Here is a 17473-nt window from a genome sequence, read left to right on the forward strand (position 1 = left end):
CCTTTCAAGAAAAATGCAAATAACTAAATAAAAATGTTAGATAAAAGCCATGTGAACGTAATAGAGTAAAAAGATGGTCCCCTCCCACCAGAGCCCTCCCAGCAGCCTGCTTGTCCCCAGCCCCCCAGGGCTAGCTCTTACGTCATCTTCTAGAAAAAGCCTATGTCCATACACACAAGCACCAGAGGTCTACAAGAGGTTCATGGAAAATGTGTGAAAACACGGTGAATGGATTTCAACAGATTTGGCACCGAAATAAACTTACCTTCCCATTGCATTTTCCATGAATTTTTTTAAGTCCCCTCATACCGTTTTATGCTTAAAGAAAAAAACAAACAAAGGCTGGCGAGCCATGCGTTTTCCCAGAGCCGCCTGCGTCTTGGGGAGGTGCAGCCGTGTCTTTAACCTGCAGCCTCTTGACAAACGTTCAAGTGGTCTCCAAGCTGTGGCTGTCACAAGCCGTGCAGCCCTGAAGCGCCGTCATCTTGCACGTGCCCCAGCGCGTCTGAGGATGGCGGATTCCTTGAGGAGTCGGTGGATTGGCGAGTGTGAGCACTTCTAGCTGTGATGGAACTGCCAAACTGCTCTCTGTCGACGATGAACAAACTCCACAGGCCAGCCTACCTGTCACACTCTGCATCTTGGCTGATGCGATAGAGACCAAAAAAGCAAACCCACACGGTGTCTTACTGAGTTTCCGTTTGGCTTTCTCTTATCTCGAGACTGAGCGTGCCTGCGTGCGTCTTCCCCGTGAACTCTTCATATCCTCTGCCCCACGTTTCTCCGGGTTTGCTAATCTTCTGTCTTATTGATTTGGGGGCACATTTTGTCTATCAGGGAAAGGAGCTCTTTGCCCGTGAGAACAGGTCCAGACGTCTTTCCCCCGGTTTGCCTCGTGTTGCTTCCTTTTGTTGATGGATTTGTTTGCTTTTCCGTGCCGGAGCTTTAGCTGGTTGAAGGTAGCCGTCTGCGTCGCGACCCCCCCGAGTCCGTGTAGTACTTAGAAAGTACTTGGCGAGGACTTCGCTCTGCCAAGATGACCTATTTTTAAACCTCGGTGATTTTTTTTCTAGTTCGTTCAGAATTTCATGTTTCGTGTTGAAAACATCGATCCATCCAGCATTTATTTTGAGGCAAAGTGTAAGGAAGAGATTCAACTCTATTTTTTTATCCCCACATGGCTCCTTCGCGGTTCCAAAACCATTTGTTGAATAATTGATCTTTTTCTCACTGATTGGAAATCCCACTCTCATCGTACATTCAATATCCCCACGGGCCCTTAGAACTGTTTCTGGACTTCTAGACAATTCCTTCTCCTGCCTAGACCCACCAGACCACACTGTTTTAATTGTTGTAGCTTTAGAATATAGTTCAGTGTCTGTGCCAGTCTCCCCGGCTGGCCATTCCTTCCCAGAAGTCCCTTGGCTAGTCTTTCATGGTTTTTATATGAACTTTAAAGTCACTTTGTCTAGTTTAAAAAATAAATCTTTTGTGCTCGTGTTTATTTTGGGAAGGAGGAGGAGTTTAAGAAAAGGACGCCTTTTGAGGGTGTGTCCAGCCACAGTTCTGCATCCTCAGGTCCCCTCCCACTGACAGGGTGGTCAACGGTGCTGTTGTGTGCAGTTGCACAGGTTGTACACTGCACCATCATGGCACCAAGGCTAAGAGGAGCTGCAGATGTTATCAGCAGTAAAAGCGACCTCGTGTGGCGCGTGCCTGCACCTGCTGCACCTGCTTTCTGATCTGATCTTCATGCAGGTGCGGCTCAGGAAGCTGAGGCGACTTCCCCGAGTCCCGCGATGTCTACTGCCCTGTGCACCTGTGACGCGGACACCAGCCCTGGAAGGAAGCACACGCTTAGACACAGACACACACACTGAACACACGGGCATGCATCACAGATGTGCACAGACATGCATAGGACATCCATGAATACACACATGGACATGCATGCACAGACACATACAGGGTATCCACGAGTATACAAACCGACATGTGTGCACAGACATGCAGAATGGCATCCATGAGTACATGCAAGGACATGCTTGCACAGATACACATGACATCTATGAGTACACACACTGACATGTGTGCACAGACATGCAGAATGGCATCCATGAGTACATGCAAGGACATGTGTGCCCACACACATGACATCCATGAACACATGCAAGGACATGTGTGCCCAGACACACACAGTGGCATCCATGAATACATATGTGCACAGACACACAGGGCATCCATGAATACACACACAGACACATGTGCAGACACGCACAGGGCATCCATGGGTGCACACAGACACACATGCATGGGCACAGGGCATCTGTGAGCACACATATGGACACACACACAGACGCACAGTGGCATCCATAGGACACACACAGACACACATGCACAGACACACAGGACATCCATGGGCACATACGTGGACATACACACACAGAGATGCATAGTGCACACACAGAGGCGTGTGCACACAGTTCCCTCCACCAGCATCTTCCTGCCTCAGGGTACCCTTCCTCCCACAGCGCCCGCCCATGCCCTGCCGGCCCCATGCCTCCATGCAGGCTGTCCAGGGGCACTAGCTGAGCCCTGATGGGGCCTCCCTCTGGGACCCCTGTACCCCAGGGCAGGGGCATTTCCGGAGGAGGTGGTTTACGGACAGGTGCCTTAGTCTCTCCCAGGCCTCCTTGTGAGGTGACATGAGATGGGAGGCGCGCGGCGCCCGGCTCAGGGCCTGCTACCAGAAGTTCTCGGGGCTGGCTCTTCCCTCCCCTTCTCTCTCCCCTAGTCCTTATCTCCTACAGCCTCTGGAAGGAACCCATCCAAGCAAGAGTCAGCAGGCTCCAGGCTGGCGCCCAGGGGGCCTGGGTGTGGACTGGCACGTGCAGCCGAGGAGGGCGGGTGTCTGCGGAGGCGAGGGTGTCTGGGTGCAGAGCGTGTGTGTGTGTGCATGTGCGTGTGCACGTGTGTGTGCACACACGCCCACTGCTCTCCCTGCTGTGGCTCTGAGTCAGCGCCACATCCAAGGGAGAGATTTAATCACTCGGGGGCTGGGAATGTTATTGTTTTAAAACAAACGTGCAATGACAGCCCCGAACAGAGGGTTTTTAAAAACGGGATGCAGAGGGCTCTTGAAAGCTGCTGGAGATACAGTGTGCCTTTGAAGGGGGAGCGAGCCTGTTGCTGGAGCTGAGAACGGGGCTGGCTGCCTGGAGGCTGCAGGTCGCCTCCCTCGGCAAACAGAAGCCCTCCAACCCCTCCCTCCCGTCCCCCAGCCCCTCCAGAGGGATGAGCCTTCCAGGGAGGGACCAGGGGATGGCGGTCACTCCCCCGTCTGTGCCCTAAAGGACGAGTCTCTTCCCCTAGTTTGAAAGGCAGGATGTTGTCAGGATAGTAGTTAAGAGTGATGGGAAGACGTGTTCAGGCGAGCAGCCGGAAGTGCACGATTGGAACACCAGCAAACCTCAGACAGAGCGGTCAGGGGGCCGACGTGGGACCACCCTTGCTCTCTGAGCCACCAGCAGCCCACCCTCAGATCCCCCCGCCGGGTGGCCGCCTCGGTGAGGGTCCATAGCAGGGTGCAGGTTGAAGGAGGACCCTCCCCAAGCCATCCCCCAAGTTGGGCATTCACAACACTGAACCCTTGGGCCTGGAGTTGGGGTGCAAAGTGTGAGGGTGCTGGAAGCACAGTGCCACTCGTGTTGCGTTGCCGGTCGTGCGGGAGCCCAGGGAGGCCTGCAGACCAGTGCTGGACCCGTCTGAAGATAGGGAGACCCCAGACCGGGTGATCCAAGGGCCAGGGGAGGAGGGGGACCCAGGGCTCCGCGCCCCCTCTGATGCTTCCGCGGCTGGGCCTGGGGTGCAGGAGGGCCCCCACAGCCCTGGGCCCTGACCTCTCCTCTGGTTTCTTACCTGTCTGAAACCAAAAGCAGCGGCTCCCTGGGCCGGCCCTGCCCACCGTGGTGCTCCCCTTCATGCTTACGGCGTCAGGGCGGCTGCTTCCGTTCCTCTCCGCCGATGGAGAAGTGGAGTCCCGGGAAGGCGCCTGTGTGTCCACCCCCACGTGGCTGGGAAGCGGTGGAGTGGACGTGGACAGCGTGGACAGGTCTGTGGACCTGGGCCTGGACGTCGGGACCCCCAGGGCCTGCCCTGCCAGCAGCTTCATGCCTGGCTTTGAGCCTGTCCACCTGCTGGGCACAGTGGGCTCACTGGAAGGTGCGTGGACGGGGTCCGGCCGCCCTGGGCCTGAGCCCCGAGTCTGCCACTGGACTGTGCGCTTGGTGCCTTTAAGGGTTCCTTGAGCCTTGGGGAGCAGGACACGGGACTCAGGGCTGTGCCTGCACCTGCAGCACAGTCAGTCCGCCTCCTTGCTTCCCTGTGAAATGTGCATCCCCACCGAGGAGAAAGCGGGAGGGAAGGGTGTGACATGGACAGGTGCCAGAGTGTGGGAGTGGCAGGAGGCGGGCGCCTGGTGTGGTCCAGGCGGAGGAAGGCAGGACGCTGGCTGGCGGGCCAGCCTTGAACTCAGACTGCTCTGCTTGGTGGGCCAGCCTTGGACTCAGGCTGACGTGCTTCCAGGGCGACTCGCCCGGCTGCACCTGCTCCGTCTACCTTGAGTAACACGCAGGCTGCCGCGTGTGGGTGACATGGTGATAACCAGCGGCTTTGTACCCTTGTCTCCTGCAGACGATGTGTCCCCGTATTTCAAGACGGAGCCGGTGAGGACGCAGGTGCACCTGGAGGGGAACCGCTTGGTGCTCACCTGCATGGCGGAGGGCAGCTGGCCGCTGGAGTTCAAGTGGCTCCACAACAACAGGGAGCTGACCAAGTTCTCCCTGGAGTACAGGCAAGTCGGGCGCCTCTCCTTGCCGCGGGCTGCCGGGCCTCTGCCCTGGTGACGGGGCCTGGGGGTGTGCATGTGAGTGTGCACGTGTGTGTGCGAGTGACACTGTCGCGCAAGGTCTCAGCCACAGACTCCCACTCCAGTGCTCCCGAGAGGCCAGGGCAGCTGTGCTGTGGCCCTGAGAGGGCCCAGTCCTGCAGACCCCAGCAGAGCGTCCCCCAGGAGCTGGGCCCGGGCACCACCCAGACACTGTGGCCCAGTCAACAGTGGACAGGGCAGAGGCGATGACTGGGGGGCAGGGGGGCTCGCTGCCTACCAGGAGCTGTGGCTGTGGCCGGAGCCCCTTTGACACCCACTGCATGAGAAGAGTGAAGCTGTCCCCGGGAGGCTGTGGGTCCAGTGGATGATGGGGTATGTGGCACCCTGGGGTCGGTAAGGGAGGCCCCAACCCAGGGCTTATCTTTGCTCCTTGTTGGTGCCTAGGTGCCTGAGCACTGGGCCCAGCCAGCCTTGCCCTCCCCAGGTCACGGCCACTGCCACACAGAGAGGACCAGGGTAGGGGAGCATGTGCGGGGTGCAGCTGCTGCCCACGCCAGACTGGCCCTGCGGAGCCTTGACACCAGTCCTGCTCCCTCCCTTCCTCCCTCCCTCCCTCCGGCTCCTGTTCTTATCCTCCCATCTCTGCCTCTTTTATTGGCTCCCAGCCCTGTGGCTGGTGATTAATCCCTGGGCCTGTTGTGCATAATCGGTTTTGTTGGGGAAACAAGATTGTCTTGCCCTGGGGATGTGGATACAAATCTGCCACCAGGGACAGGAATGCAAATGAGAGGAAGGGGGTTAATTGCTGTAGGATGTGTCCTGAGGCCAGCGCTGGGGGTAGCCCCCACCCCCAAGACCCTTCTGCCTAGTGGTATGGCCACATGGTCCCCCCTGCCGGGGGTCAGCTGGAGCAGGTGCTGGCTGCCCCGGGGCCTTGAGTTCTCTTGAAAGCCCACAGGGAGACCAGTGGGGCCACGCTGAGCTCCTGAGCTCGGTTAGGGGCCCAGGGCCGCTCCAGCCGGCTACTGGCACCTGGCACCAGGGGGCTGGTTCTGAGAGTCTCTGTGAAGAGCCCCCTGTGAACCCTTGGGCCGTGGGCGTGCCTGAATGGGACATCTGGAGCAGGTGGGTGGCGTCCCAGCGCTGCCCCGGCCTCCCAGCCTGCCCTGGCCATCTGGCAGGGAGCTGGAGGCCAGATCCGGGGGGGGGGGGGGGGGCTCCGCTATCCTTTTGATGCCCCGCACTGCCAGCACACAGGGTGGACAAGACACAGGAACAGATTCTGGCTCAGCTGCAGGCTCAGGCGTGCCCGACCCAGCCTTTCGAAACTGCCCGCTGTCATCGCTGGGAGCAGGCAGGTGGAGAACAGGATCCAGCTGTTGATGGGTAAAACGTTTGTTTCATGGTAGCTGCTGTGATGTGTGCTGTCCACGTGCAGCACTCAGCCCTGCAGCAAACCTGGGGTGGAGTCAGTTTACCCCTCCCCCTTTATCCCCCACCCCCGCCCACTGCCCCCTTGTACAGATGTGTAAACTGAGGTTTAGAGAAGCTAAAGAATCCAGCCAAGCCTGGCTTGTTTGTTGGACGGAGCTTCCGTCTTGGTGGAGAGGCTCCAGGCTGGAGTTCCTCACCACCCCCGCCTGGCTTCTCCGTGAGGCCGGCTCGCTGCCACCGCTTCCTTCCTCCTGCCAGCCGTGCCCTGCAAGCAGTGCCGAGAATGCAAATATCCCATCTCCTGGCTGGGCCGGGCTTCTCCTTGGGAAACGCATCCCCCGTGCGTCCTGGGCTGCAGGGGTGTGGCCCGGGAGGCCAAGGCGGCCGCAGAGCACCTGAACACAGGTGTGGTCAGGGCCATCCTCTCTACCCACCAACATCCTGTGCCCCGTGGGCCCCGTGCCCCATGTGGCCCCCAGAATTCCTTGTGGCCTGCTCCTGGAGGCACCTCCTGCTACTCCCACGGGGGCTAATGCTCCCCCAAACCCGGGCCATCACAGGCCCCAGGGCTGTACCCAGCACACCCTGTCTGCTGGCCTTTGTCCACATCCCCCCCACTGGAAGACTGCCACTTCTAGAAGCTTCTCCATCCTGCCCGAGGGCCCAGCACCATAGCACACACGTGTCCCTGGCACTGTCACTCCTGTCGCTGATACCGTGGGGCATTCTTTCGTGTGGAGCCTCCACTTCTCACGCCCTCTGAGGGCATCCAGCATCAGCGAGAACGCGCAGGCTGCGTTGGCACTCGCTGGGTTCCGAGCCGTGCGTGCCATCGCTTGTTTCCGTGGCCGTGAACCCAGATCTGATGTCACTCCCTCAAGCTGGACCGTGAACCCGCCGCCGTCTGAGCGCTTCCTTGGCTCTGGCTGACAGCATGCCCCGCGTCCACCTGCTCAAACAAAAGTCAACTGGAAATTGCTTTACAAGGAGGGAGATCGGCCAGCGAGGCAGCCTGTGGCTCTCCCTGGTGCCGAAGACTTCCTGTCTGTCACTGACTCCAGGCCCTGCGTAGGGTGATAATATCCAATTTGCAGGCAGAAAAATGGCTAAATTTACTCAGCAAGTGGCGAGAAAATAAGATTAGAAACTCTGCCATAAATTTCACTGTGTTTCCCTCTCTGGATCTCAGGGAAGAAGTTTACATCCACATCCAGTTTATGGGAGTCTTCATTCTTGGGCTGTGTGTGTGTGTGTGTGTGTGTGTGACAGCTACACAAAGGCCAGCTTGTACACCCTCCCGGGTGCCAGTGACAGGGGTGACCGTGTGGTTCTCGCCCATCGTTGGGGGCGGAGTACAAAGACCCGCACTTGTATAGGACCACGTCCCCTCCTACTTCCTTGCTCTGTGACCTTGGGCGGCCTTGAGTGGGCCACCCTGAGCTTGTTTCTTGTTCTTGGAGCTGGGAGCAGGAGTGCCTGCTGTGTGTGGGGGGGGTTATTGTAAGGCTCACAGGAGACCTGTGGGTCCAGCCCATTCCCCGGTGCAACAGATGGAACAAGACAGGTGCAGCATGGCACCTGTTAGGATAGCACACACTCCACAATCAAATCAGCAAATGAGCCTGCCTCCTCCCAGTGGCCACTTGAGGCCCTGTGCACCTGTTCCCATGGCCCTGCCACTGCCCACACCCTCTTCAGAGCTCATCTTGGACAGATACAGTGAGAGACCCTTGAGGTGACAAAGCTTTAACCATTCTGACCCTGGCCTTGAACCTCCCAGTTTGAGAAATAAAGTGGTCGTGACAGTTGGGGGTAAGGGTGGGTGTTGGAGGGGAGGGGGTGCTGGGTGCAAAGCACTCTGACTCTGAAAAACTGAGGGCCCTCTTTTTGTGGGTGTGGGGGACACTGCCCAAGCGCCCCTCCCCCGGGAATAGGGCACAGCTTCACACACTCTCTGTAGGTGTGTGGTGGGGTCGGGGAGGCTGAACAGAACGCAGGAGAGTCCGTGGGTCCCTCGCAGTCCTGCCCCACATGTAACAGCCCCTGGCCTGGCTGTGTGCCGTGTGTAGGGGTCTTTGTGGGATGGGAATGTTCCCAGGGCCAGGCCCTCCAGTGCTGCCCTTGGAGCCTCATCCTCAAACCACGTCCCTAGGCTGCCTCCTGTCGGCTCTCCCCTGCCCCTGGAGCCGTCTCCCAGGGTGACCCAGTGGGTGCAGCCTCAGTGTACGTCCACTGCGCCAACAAGGGCTGCCTGGACGCCAGCCACCCTGTCCTCGTGGCCACAGCCTGGCGAAGTCATCAACCGGATTATTTTGTCTGCCTTGGAAACACTTTATCCCATACTGTCCTAAAATATCAGAGAGGCAGAAGCCAGCCACCCACGCAGGTGCACACGTGACACATGCACACACAGACGCCCACGCGTGATCAGGTGTACACACAGCAGGAGGACTGGTATTGATGGAGGCTCACTCGATGCCAGGCACTGTCCATCCAGCGTGTCACGCTAAGAGGAGAGTGTTACTGCCTTCACTTCACAAACGAGGAACCGGAAGCCTGGAGAAGTTCCAGAACATTCCGGGGTCACCCAGAGAGCAGGTGGCAGGTCTGAGAGGGCCTCACTGACCGAGCTGACCTGCCTTTTCTCCCTGTCAGGCCCCTTCTGTCCCTGTCCCCATCACTGTGGGACACCCTTGCCCCGCGGGGCCAGAGCCGGCGGCCTGCCCTGCTCAGTGTACAGAATTGGGGGAAGCCAGGGGAGGCAGGTGGGCCTCTGGCCAGCCCCCAGCTGCATCTCTGGCCCCAAGTCCAGCTGGCTTCCCGCAGAGGGTAGAAGCTATGCTAGGCAGGGAGCCCCAGGCCTGTGACAGCCCTGGTGGGGGACACAAAGGCAGGAGACGGCCGCCAGGCCACTGGCAGCCTTTGAAAGAGCTCTGAGCAGAGGCTGAAGAGAAAGTCCCCAGGCTGGCTGCTTTGTTGCCGGCCCTCCCTTTGGAAGTGACAGCAGGCAAGGGAGCAGAGGCCGGCGGTCTCCCCGGAGGGCACTGGAGCCGTGCCAGCAACCAGACCAGGCCCCTGCTGGCAGCAGCTCTGGGAGATCGGTGCAGTTTTTTAATGCCTGCTTCCTATCTAGGAATCACAGCTCTGAGTTTAGAAACCCACTCACAGTCACACACACACACACACACACACACACACAGCCAGGACGTGGAGAGCCAGGCTTCACCCGGGGCCTGGTGGCCGCCTGTGAGGCCCCCGCTGTCCCTGCTGCCCTTCTTGTCCCTTTCCAGAGCCCGGGTCCTGTCTGGGGATGGTTCCAGCCAGCCTAATCACCACAGTGGAGAAACACGGCTGACACACACAGCCTACTGTGGGCCCACTGCACCCTAGCACCTCGTATCCGCTAACTCTCGCTAATAAATGCGCCAGATGGTCGCTGACCTTGACCTCAGGTGCGCACCTGCAGGCCGCTTTCACTTCCTCCCCCTGCTCAAGCTGTGATCCCGGCATCACCTGTAGGGGGCGCAGCTTGGTACTTAAGGAATGAGGGACTCGACATCGTCCCAGATCTAAGACCAGCGTCAGACCTGCTGCCTCCAAACCCAGTGATGGACGTCGGGAGGGGGCTGGCGGCTTATTCATAGGGTGATGATGTGGGGCCTTTTGCCTCCCCTGCCGCCCTTTGGGAGTCTTTGTCACCCCAGCACAGGTGTGCACAGGTGGCTTCAATCAGCAGGGTCAGTGCCCCAGGCCTAGTGAGCATTGGAATTTCAGGAAGGGGCAGGGAGTGATGAGAGATGGAGGTGGGAGCACCCCCAGAGGGCCCAGAGCTTGAACTCAGTGGGAAGGAGCCAGTGGGTGTGCACAGGCAGTGAGAGAAGGAGGTGGCACCTCTGGGTGGCCACGCAGGCCGTGCGTGCTACTGGGAGCTGATGGTGGGGACCCGTGCTCAGCGCTGAGTGAGACGGGACTGTCCCTGCCCCCCAAGAGGAGCCAGAGGACGAGGCACGTATTGATGGCTGCCAGCTTTGATGAGTGCGTCCAAGGGAAATACGGGTCATCCAGAGTCCACTGGGGACGCTGGGACCTGGGGAGGAGTGGCGTTGTCCAGTGGCAGGAGCAGTGTGTGGAGACATTGGGTGGGAGGAGCTGCACGAAAGCCCGTGTGGCCAGTGAGTGGGGGAGGCTGCAGACACTGGTAGCGGCCGGGGGCCCAAGTGGGGGCTCAGAGGTGGTCTTAGGGTCTTGTGCTTATTACCAAAAGCTCTGTGGGGCCCTTGGGTTGTTTTCCCCTGGGGAAGGGCGTGATCAGATGCACTTTTTTTTTTTTTTTTTTTATTTTTTTTTTGACAGGCAGAGTGGACAGTGAGAGAGACAGATAGAAAGGTCTTCCTTTTGCCGTTGGTTCACCCTCCAATGGCCGCCGCGGTCGGCGCGCTGCGGCCGGCGCACCGCGCTGATCCGGTGGCAGGAGCCAGGAGCCAGGTGCTTTTCCTGGTCTCCCATGGGGTGCAGGGCCCAAGCACCTGGGCCCTCCTCCACTGCACTCCCTGGCCACAGCAGAGGGCTGGCCTGGAAGAGGGGCAACCGGGACAGAATCCGGCGCCCCGACCGGGACTAGAACCCGGTGTGCCGGCGCCGCTAGGCGGAGGATTAGCCTAGTGAGCCGCGGCGCCGGCCATGATGCACTTTTGAAAATATTTGCTGGGGGCAGCTGTGGAGGAGGTGGACTAGAGGGGTGGGGGTGGTGGCTGGGGCCAGACTGGTGAGAGTGGAGAGGGGAGGGTGGCTGGGTCTGAGATGTAGTTAGGGGGTGGGATGGGCAAGAAGAAGGGGCTTTGTGCAGAAGAAGCTGAGCTGGGGGGGGGGACAGCAGGCCAGGAGAAGGAAGGCCTGGGCGGAAGATAAGACGGTGCTTCCAAAGCCTCATGGGAAAAGGAATTCAGAGGGAAGTTTATTTGGGGGCACAACCCTGTTGAAGTCCATTCACAGCTTTTTCCACAGTAGGCATGTGTTGTGCATCAGCCGATACAGGAGCCACGGATGTCAACACAGCCATTGACCTCATGGGAATGGGCAGAATGAGAGCCACAGTGTCCGAGCAGAGGGCCCGTAGGTAACAAACAGAGGAGGTGAAAACCAGCCCTGCAGAGCACAGCCAAGAGGCTGAGGGGAGGAGGAGGAGGTTGCAGGGCCACGCTGTGGCGCAGAGGGTTACGCTGCCACCTGCAGGCCAGCATCCTGTATCACAGCACTGGTTCAAGTCCCGGCTGCTCCACTTCTGACCCAGCTCCCTGCTAGTGCTCCTGGGAGGCAGCAGGAGATGGCCCAAGTGCTGGGGCCCCTGCCCCCCATGTGGGAGACCAAGATGGCGTTCTGGGCTCCTGGCTTCAGCCTGGCCCAGCACCATCATTATGGCCATTTGGGGAGTAAACCAGAGGAGGACATTCTCTCTCTCTCTCTCTGTCGCTCTCTCTCTCTCCCTCTCACTTCTAAATAAATAAAAACAAATGGAAAAGGACTTGGATGTGGCGGAGAGGAGATGGAAGAACGGTCTGGGCTCACATTCTTCAGAGGATTTCGGTCAAGGGCACGCAGGCGTCTGGTCAGCGTGGCCCTACTCCCCTCTCCCCTACTCCCTCTGCTCGTGGAAGGAACGGATCACTTAGTGATGGCCCTCCTGCCTCTGCTGACTTCCCTCCACCACCTGCGCTGTCCTGGTGCACCCATGCTGCCTGGCAGACCCCTGCACATCTCCCAAGACTTGGCGCCAGCGTCGCGTCCACCGTGGCTCCCAGCCGCTTTCCCTCACGCGCTGTGTGGCTCTGAGTGCTTGGCTCTCGGTCCCTGCCCCGGCTTCCCAGACTGTGAGATCGGGTGCACAGCAGATCTGGTCACTGATGGCTGTGGACCTGCGAAGGGTGGTCTGAGAGCCACCAGGACATAAAGCAGCCCCCCCATTTTCTCATTGCATGGGGTAGACTCCCCCGCCTCGTTCTCCTCCTTGGCCATGGTCTCGTTTCTCCCCTCCCTGGAGCCCAGATTCCTCTTGGTGCACAAAGCTGGAACAGTCCTCCTACTCCCAGGCTCTCTGGAGATGGACTGTGATTCAGCCTGCGTTTGGACGTCTTGTCTGGAAACTGAAGGCTGATGGTGAGGAAGCTAAAGTGCAGGAATCAGTTATGATGGGCATAAATTGAATTTTAATAGAGACGTAGGTGGCACGGAGCCAGTGTACTCAGGCAGAGGGAAGGTAGTAATTAAAAGTTAACGAGTTTAGAAATGTCGGAATCCCCGGGGAGGGCGAGGAGGAGGAAGGGGTCCCCTGTGGAGCAAGCTGCCCTTCCTCTAACCCAGCCCCGCTCCCGCACCTGAGGGTGGAGGAGGGGCAGAAGGGCTGGAGGGAGCCTGGCTGCAGGCCTCCCGGGGAGGAGTGGGAAGGGGCCTTGGACCGCAGCCTGTGCTGCCCCCAGGGAAGGCCGAGCAGGGATTCTTCCAGGCGGAAAGGACTCTGTGTTGTGGGGCTCTCGGAGGCCGGCAAGGAGCCCGACACAGCATCCCTGGCGTTCCAGATGGGATAACCCGGACTCTGTGCAGACATGGCCTGGGGGGCCTGGGGAAATACCCCCCACACCCCTGCCCAGCATCCGCGTCCCACGGCACTGCTGTCCCCAGCATCTCCCCCCAACCCGTGCACAGCTGTGCTGCCAGGGTGTGGTCAGGCAGACCCAGCCCCCAGCCTGCCATGGGAGGGGGAGGAGGGCAGAGCTGGCTGGCCCCACCCTCTGCTCCCTCTCAGGGGCCTTTGCTCTGCTTTTGTCTTTCAAAGATTGTATTTATTTGAAAGAGAGAGAGGTCTTGCCTCTGCTGGTTCACCCCCCAGATGGCTGCAACAGCCAGAGCTGGGCCAGGCCAATGCCAGGAACCTGAAACTCCATCCGGGTCTCCCACGTGGTGGTGGAGACCCAAGTACTGCACCACCTTCTGCTGACCCGGGTGCATTAGCAGGGAGCGAGTCCTCGTCACCTGCATTGTGTGTGTGTGTGTGTGTGTTGACAGGCAGAGTGGACAGTGAGAGAGAGAGACAGAGAGAAAGGTCTTCCTTTTCCTTGGTTCATCCCCCAATGGCCGCTCCGGCCAGCGCGCTGATCCGAAGCCAGGAGCCAGGTGCTTCTCCTGGTCTCCCATGCGGGTGCAGGGCCCAAGCACTTGGGCCATCCTCCACTGCCTTCCCAGGCCACAGCAGAGGGCTGGCCTGGAAGAGGGGCAACCGGGACAGAATCCGGCGCCCCAACCGGGACTAGAACCCAGGGTGCCGGCACCGCAAGCGGAGAATTAGCCTAGTGAGCCACGGCGCTGGCCCCACCTTCATTTTGTAACAACCCACGTAGCTGGTGCTTTGTGCTACAGTGGCAGCCTCCACTGGCCTCTGGTTCTGGACAGGGGCAGAGGGCAGGTCTCACCCCTCACCTGCACCACACGGCCGGGAGTGGAAGGGTCCAACCCCAAGTGCCCGAATTTCAGTGATGCCCCCTCCCCAGGACCCCCTGCTGGGCGGTGCTGCTGGAAGCTGGAGGCCATTGTGGGAGAGGACAGGGTGCATCTGAGGCTGTGGCACCCCTGCCCCAGTCCCTACAGATACCAGAGATGTCTCCAGAGCAGGCCGCACCCCCCCCCCACAGCTCGCATGCCTCCGCCCACTTTAGCACAGGTGCTCCCTGGACAGGCAGGCCCAGGCTCGGGCCTCAGCATCCTCAGGGTGGACGAGATGCCAGGGAGGGAGAGGGGAGGCCCGAGCCCTGGGGTGGCCAGGAGAGGCGCAGCTGGCTCCTGGGTCCCGGGATGGCGAGCAGCAGTCCTGTCTAAGGAGGACTAATAAGTTCAAAGTGTGGCTCCGTTTCCATGGCAACCTCCAGCCCCTCCTTTGCCTTAAACCATCCCAGGCTGGGGAGCAAGCGGGCGCTGGTTGGACGGCCGGCTCGCTGGACCTCAGTTCGCAGACCTCCCTTGAGGCAGGGGAGGTGCTGCTGTCTCCACAGCACCCTCGTGTCCACACACAGCCCTGCAAGGCCCGTCAGGGTGCACCCAGGGGCACCTCGGAGGGCTCCGTTAGTGCCAACATTTGTCCTTTTCAGAGGGCAGCCCCAGAAGTCAGAAAGCAGTTATGCTGCCCATTTTATAGATGAAAACACTGAGGCCCAGAGATGTAAAGTGACACAGCAAACTGGGGTGGGGCTGGAGCGTGGGCCCAGCTCTGCTGCGTGGAACAGTGTAGAAGGCACAGGTGTGCACCTGGCCACACCCTCGCCCTTCCCCTCATCTCTCATCCCCTCCCGCTTCCCAGAGCCTGGCATGGTTTCCACGGACCCGGCCGTCCCGGCAGCCCTGGGGACGGCGGCCGAGTCTACCCAGACCGTGCGGAGAGCACGGGGGACATGCTAATGAGCACTCGCGGCCGCCGATCACGGCTCCGAGGAGAGCTCCTCCCCGATGAACTGAGGCTATTTATTTCCTCCACGAGGAAATTCAACATGCAAATTAGGAAGGCTTTGATCATTCATCACCTAAAATTGACATCTTCGCATTTGGCCCGAATCGCTTGTAAGCCGTGCACAGAGGCGGGCGAGGGGCGTGCGCAGCACAGGGTCCGTGGGGAGGCAGGAGGGGAGGGCCCCGTCAGAGGCCCATATGCTCCTCATCTGCACTATTTCAAGAGGGCAGTGACATGTTTATTCTCTGTCCCTGTGCAGCTGAGCTGAGGGCCCGCCCCGCCCCACCCCCAGGTCTTCCTGTGCCCCCAGCCCTGGCTCCCAGCCAGAACACAAAACCTAATTAGATCCTGACTCAGTTGCACAGCCAGGCAGGCCGATGGGTTAGACAGATGCCTGGGGAGTTGTCGTGACCCCTGGTTCCCAGGGTAGGAGGGACGCCTTCCTGCTCGGCTCCCCCTTGCTACCGGGACCCATTCGTGGGACCGGCTCGGCTGTGGCTGTGCCCTCAAAGGGGTCTCTGCCCACCCACCCTGCTGCCCTGTAGCTTGCCAGGGACCTGGATTTCTGTGGCTCTGAACTCCCCACCCCACCCCCCACCCTGGGAGGCTGCCCAAGTCCAAGTCCCATGGGGTGGCAGAGACTCCTGGGATCGGACAGAGGAGACGTGGGGACTGGGAGCAGGGGTTTCAGATCCAACTGGCAGCCCCTGAGGGGCCAGAGGGGTCCCCCACTGGGCCTGAGGCTGCGCACTGGTGGGCACACACTGGTGGGGAAGTGGGAGGCCCTTCCTCCTGCAGAATGGGGAGCAACAACCAGGAACCTCCCCCAAGGAGATGGGGCCCAGGCCCTGGAGGCCAAGGCCAGCACACGCAGAGGCTCCCACCCTGGGACTGCTCTTTGACCCTTGACCTCTAGGACCCACACAGATGGGGACCCTGCCTGCAGGACGGTGCCCAGTCTCTGGTCAGCAGCCTACGGCTGCATAGAAGGCCTCCCTGAAATTTGGTAGCATAAGTAGCCACCTGCTTCCCTCAGGTGTGTCACGAACACACTCATGGTCAAGTCCAGCTGACCGCCAGCGTAGGCCCGGCCCCTCTTGCTGTCCAGGGTGTGTGGTCCCAGGCCGTGATCTGAGAGGGCAAATGTAGAAGCTGCAGATTCTCTGAAGGCCCGGGTTCAGAATGTTCTACCACGTTCTGTGGCTGAACGCGAGTCTCGGGTCAGCCCAGATTTCGGGAGCAGGGAAAGGTGCCACCTCCTGATTGCAGTTGCTGCAAAACACGAGGGCTACGTGCTTCGGTCTCCCGGCTCCACTCGAGTCTGGCCGGTGCCCAGCTGCCCGCACCGTCACCTGTTCCAGATGGCGGCTTCCAGGCGGCTCCCCAGGGCCTCATTAGCGCCGTTCCGGTCTAATTCTCCCACAAGGTGTCTCTGGAGTCACCTGCCAGGGTGACTTTGGAAAACCCAGAGAGTGTGGGGGGAGCAGGGGAGTTGGAGGCAAGTCATGCAGGACAAAGACCAGCAAGGTCAGAGCCGGTGGGGTTGACGCCGGGCCCGGCTGTCCAGGGTCTGAGCAGGTGTCCAGCAGAGCAGAGAGAGGAAGCCGCTCTGGCACCCTGGGGCTCCTCACGGCATGTGGTACGCGCTTTATGCCAGGGCCTGAGCACACACCGTGTATTATCTCATTTAAACCTCACAGGGTTACCCGGGCAGGGCAAAGCAGGGTGATGTGACCTGGGACCCTTCCTACCGTAACTGGGCTGCTCGGACCTCGGCAAGCTGACAGCCCGGCCAGGTTTGCTGACCACCTGCTGGGTGCTTGGCAAAGCCATCAGGTCCCTCCCCAAGATGCTACCAAACATGGAGCTGACACCCGTACCCGGGAGGGTGAGACAGGCCCCCTGCAGAGCCAGGACCCCCCCCCTCCCCCGAGAAAGGGCACCTCTGGGTGAGCGTGAGGTCTCCAGCGCTGGTACTCAGCGGTGGGGGACGGTGTAGGAAGCCGTCTGCTGGGAGCTGACCACAGCCAGGGCAGTGGGGCAGGTCCCGCAGAGCTAAACTCCTTGGATGGTCAGGCTTTGCATTCTCAGCACCCACTCGGTGTGAGAAATGTCTTCCTAAAAATCGAATGGAATATGCATGAGAGGTTCTTTGTTGTTGTCTCACGTCTTTGTTGGCCAAATTAAAATCAGCCACCCTACCTATGTGGGAAGCGATATAAACGATGGCAGTTAGATGATAGATGAGGGTACTTCAAAAGCTGCCCAAAGAGTGGAATTAAAAGATAAATTTATTTGGGTGTAAAAAGCATTGAGATCCATGTAGTTTCTTCATAATACACATTTTTCATGAACTTTCTGAAGACTCCTTATATGCAAGGATTTAAAAAAACAACTGGCAGCAAAATAAAGTGATCTTTTAATTCCCTTTCCCATGAAGTTTCGAAGGCTCTTTTAGACAGAAATGCAGATGAAAGAGACGTAGATGATGTAGACATAGAGATGGACAAGACAGATGTAGGCATAGATACACATAATATAGACATGTAGGTGACATGGATATAGGTGTATATATAGATGATTGAGATGTAGAAACATAGATGATCTAGACATATGTATAAAAGAAATGATCTAGATATAAGTGGATGACTTGGATGTAC

General features: G+C 59.1%; 1 protein-coding gene across 2 annotated transcripts in view; it reads left to right on the forward strand.

Annotated features, from left to right (window-relative positions):
• The window catches only part of SDK2 (sidekick cell adhesion molecule 2), a 237523-nt gene that overhangs the window by 106365 nt on the left and 113685 nt on the right, over positions 1 to 17473 (forward strand). For both annotated transcript variants that reach the window (XM_051825916.2, XM_070060373.1), the window contains exon 2: positions 4693 to 4852. In XM_051825916.2, the coding sequence (XP_051681876.2) occupies positions 4693 to 4852 (160 nt within the window). The remainder of the gene's footprint in view (positions 1 to 4692; positions 4853 to 17473) is intronic.

The sequence above is a fragment of the Oryctolagus cuniculus genome, chromosome 17 (assembly GCF_964237555.1).
Source record: "Oryctolagus cuniculus chromosome 17, mOryCun1.1, whole genome shotgun sequence".
In the NCBI taxonomy this organism is placed as follows: Eukaryota; Metazoa; Chordata; class Mammalia; order Lagomorpha; family Leporidae; genus Oryctolagus; species Oryctolagus cuniculus.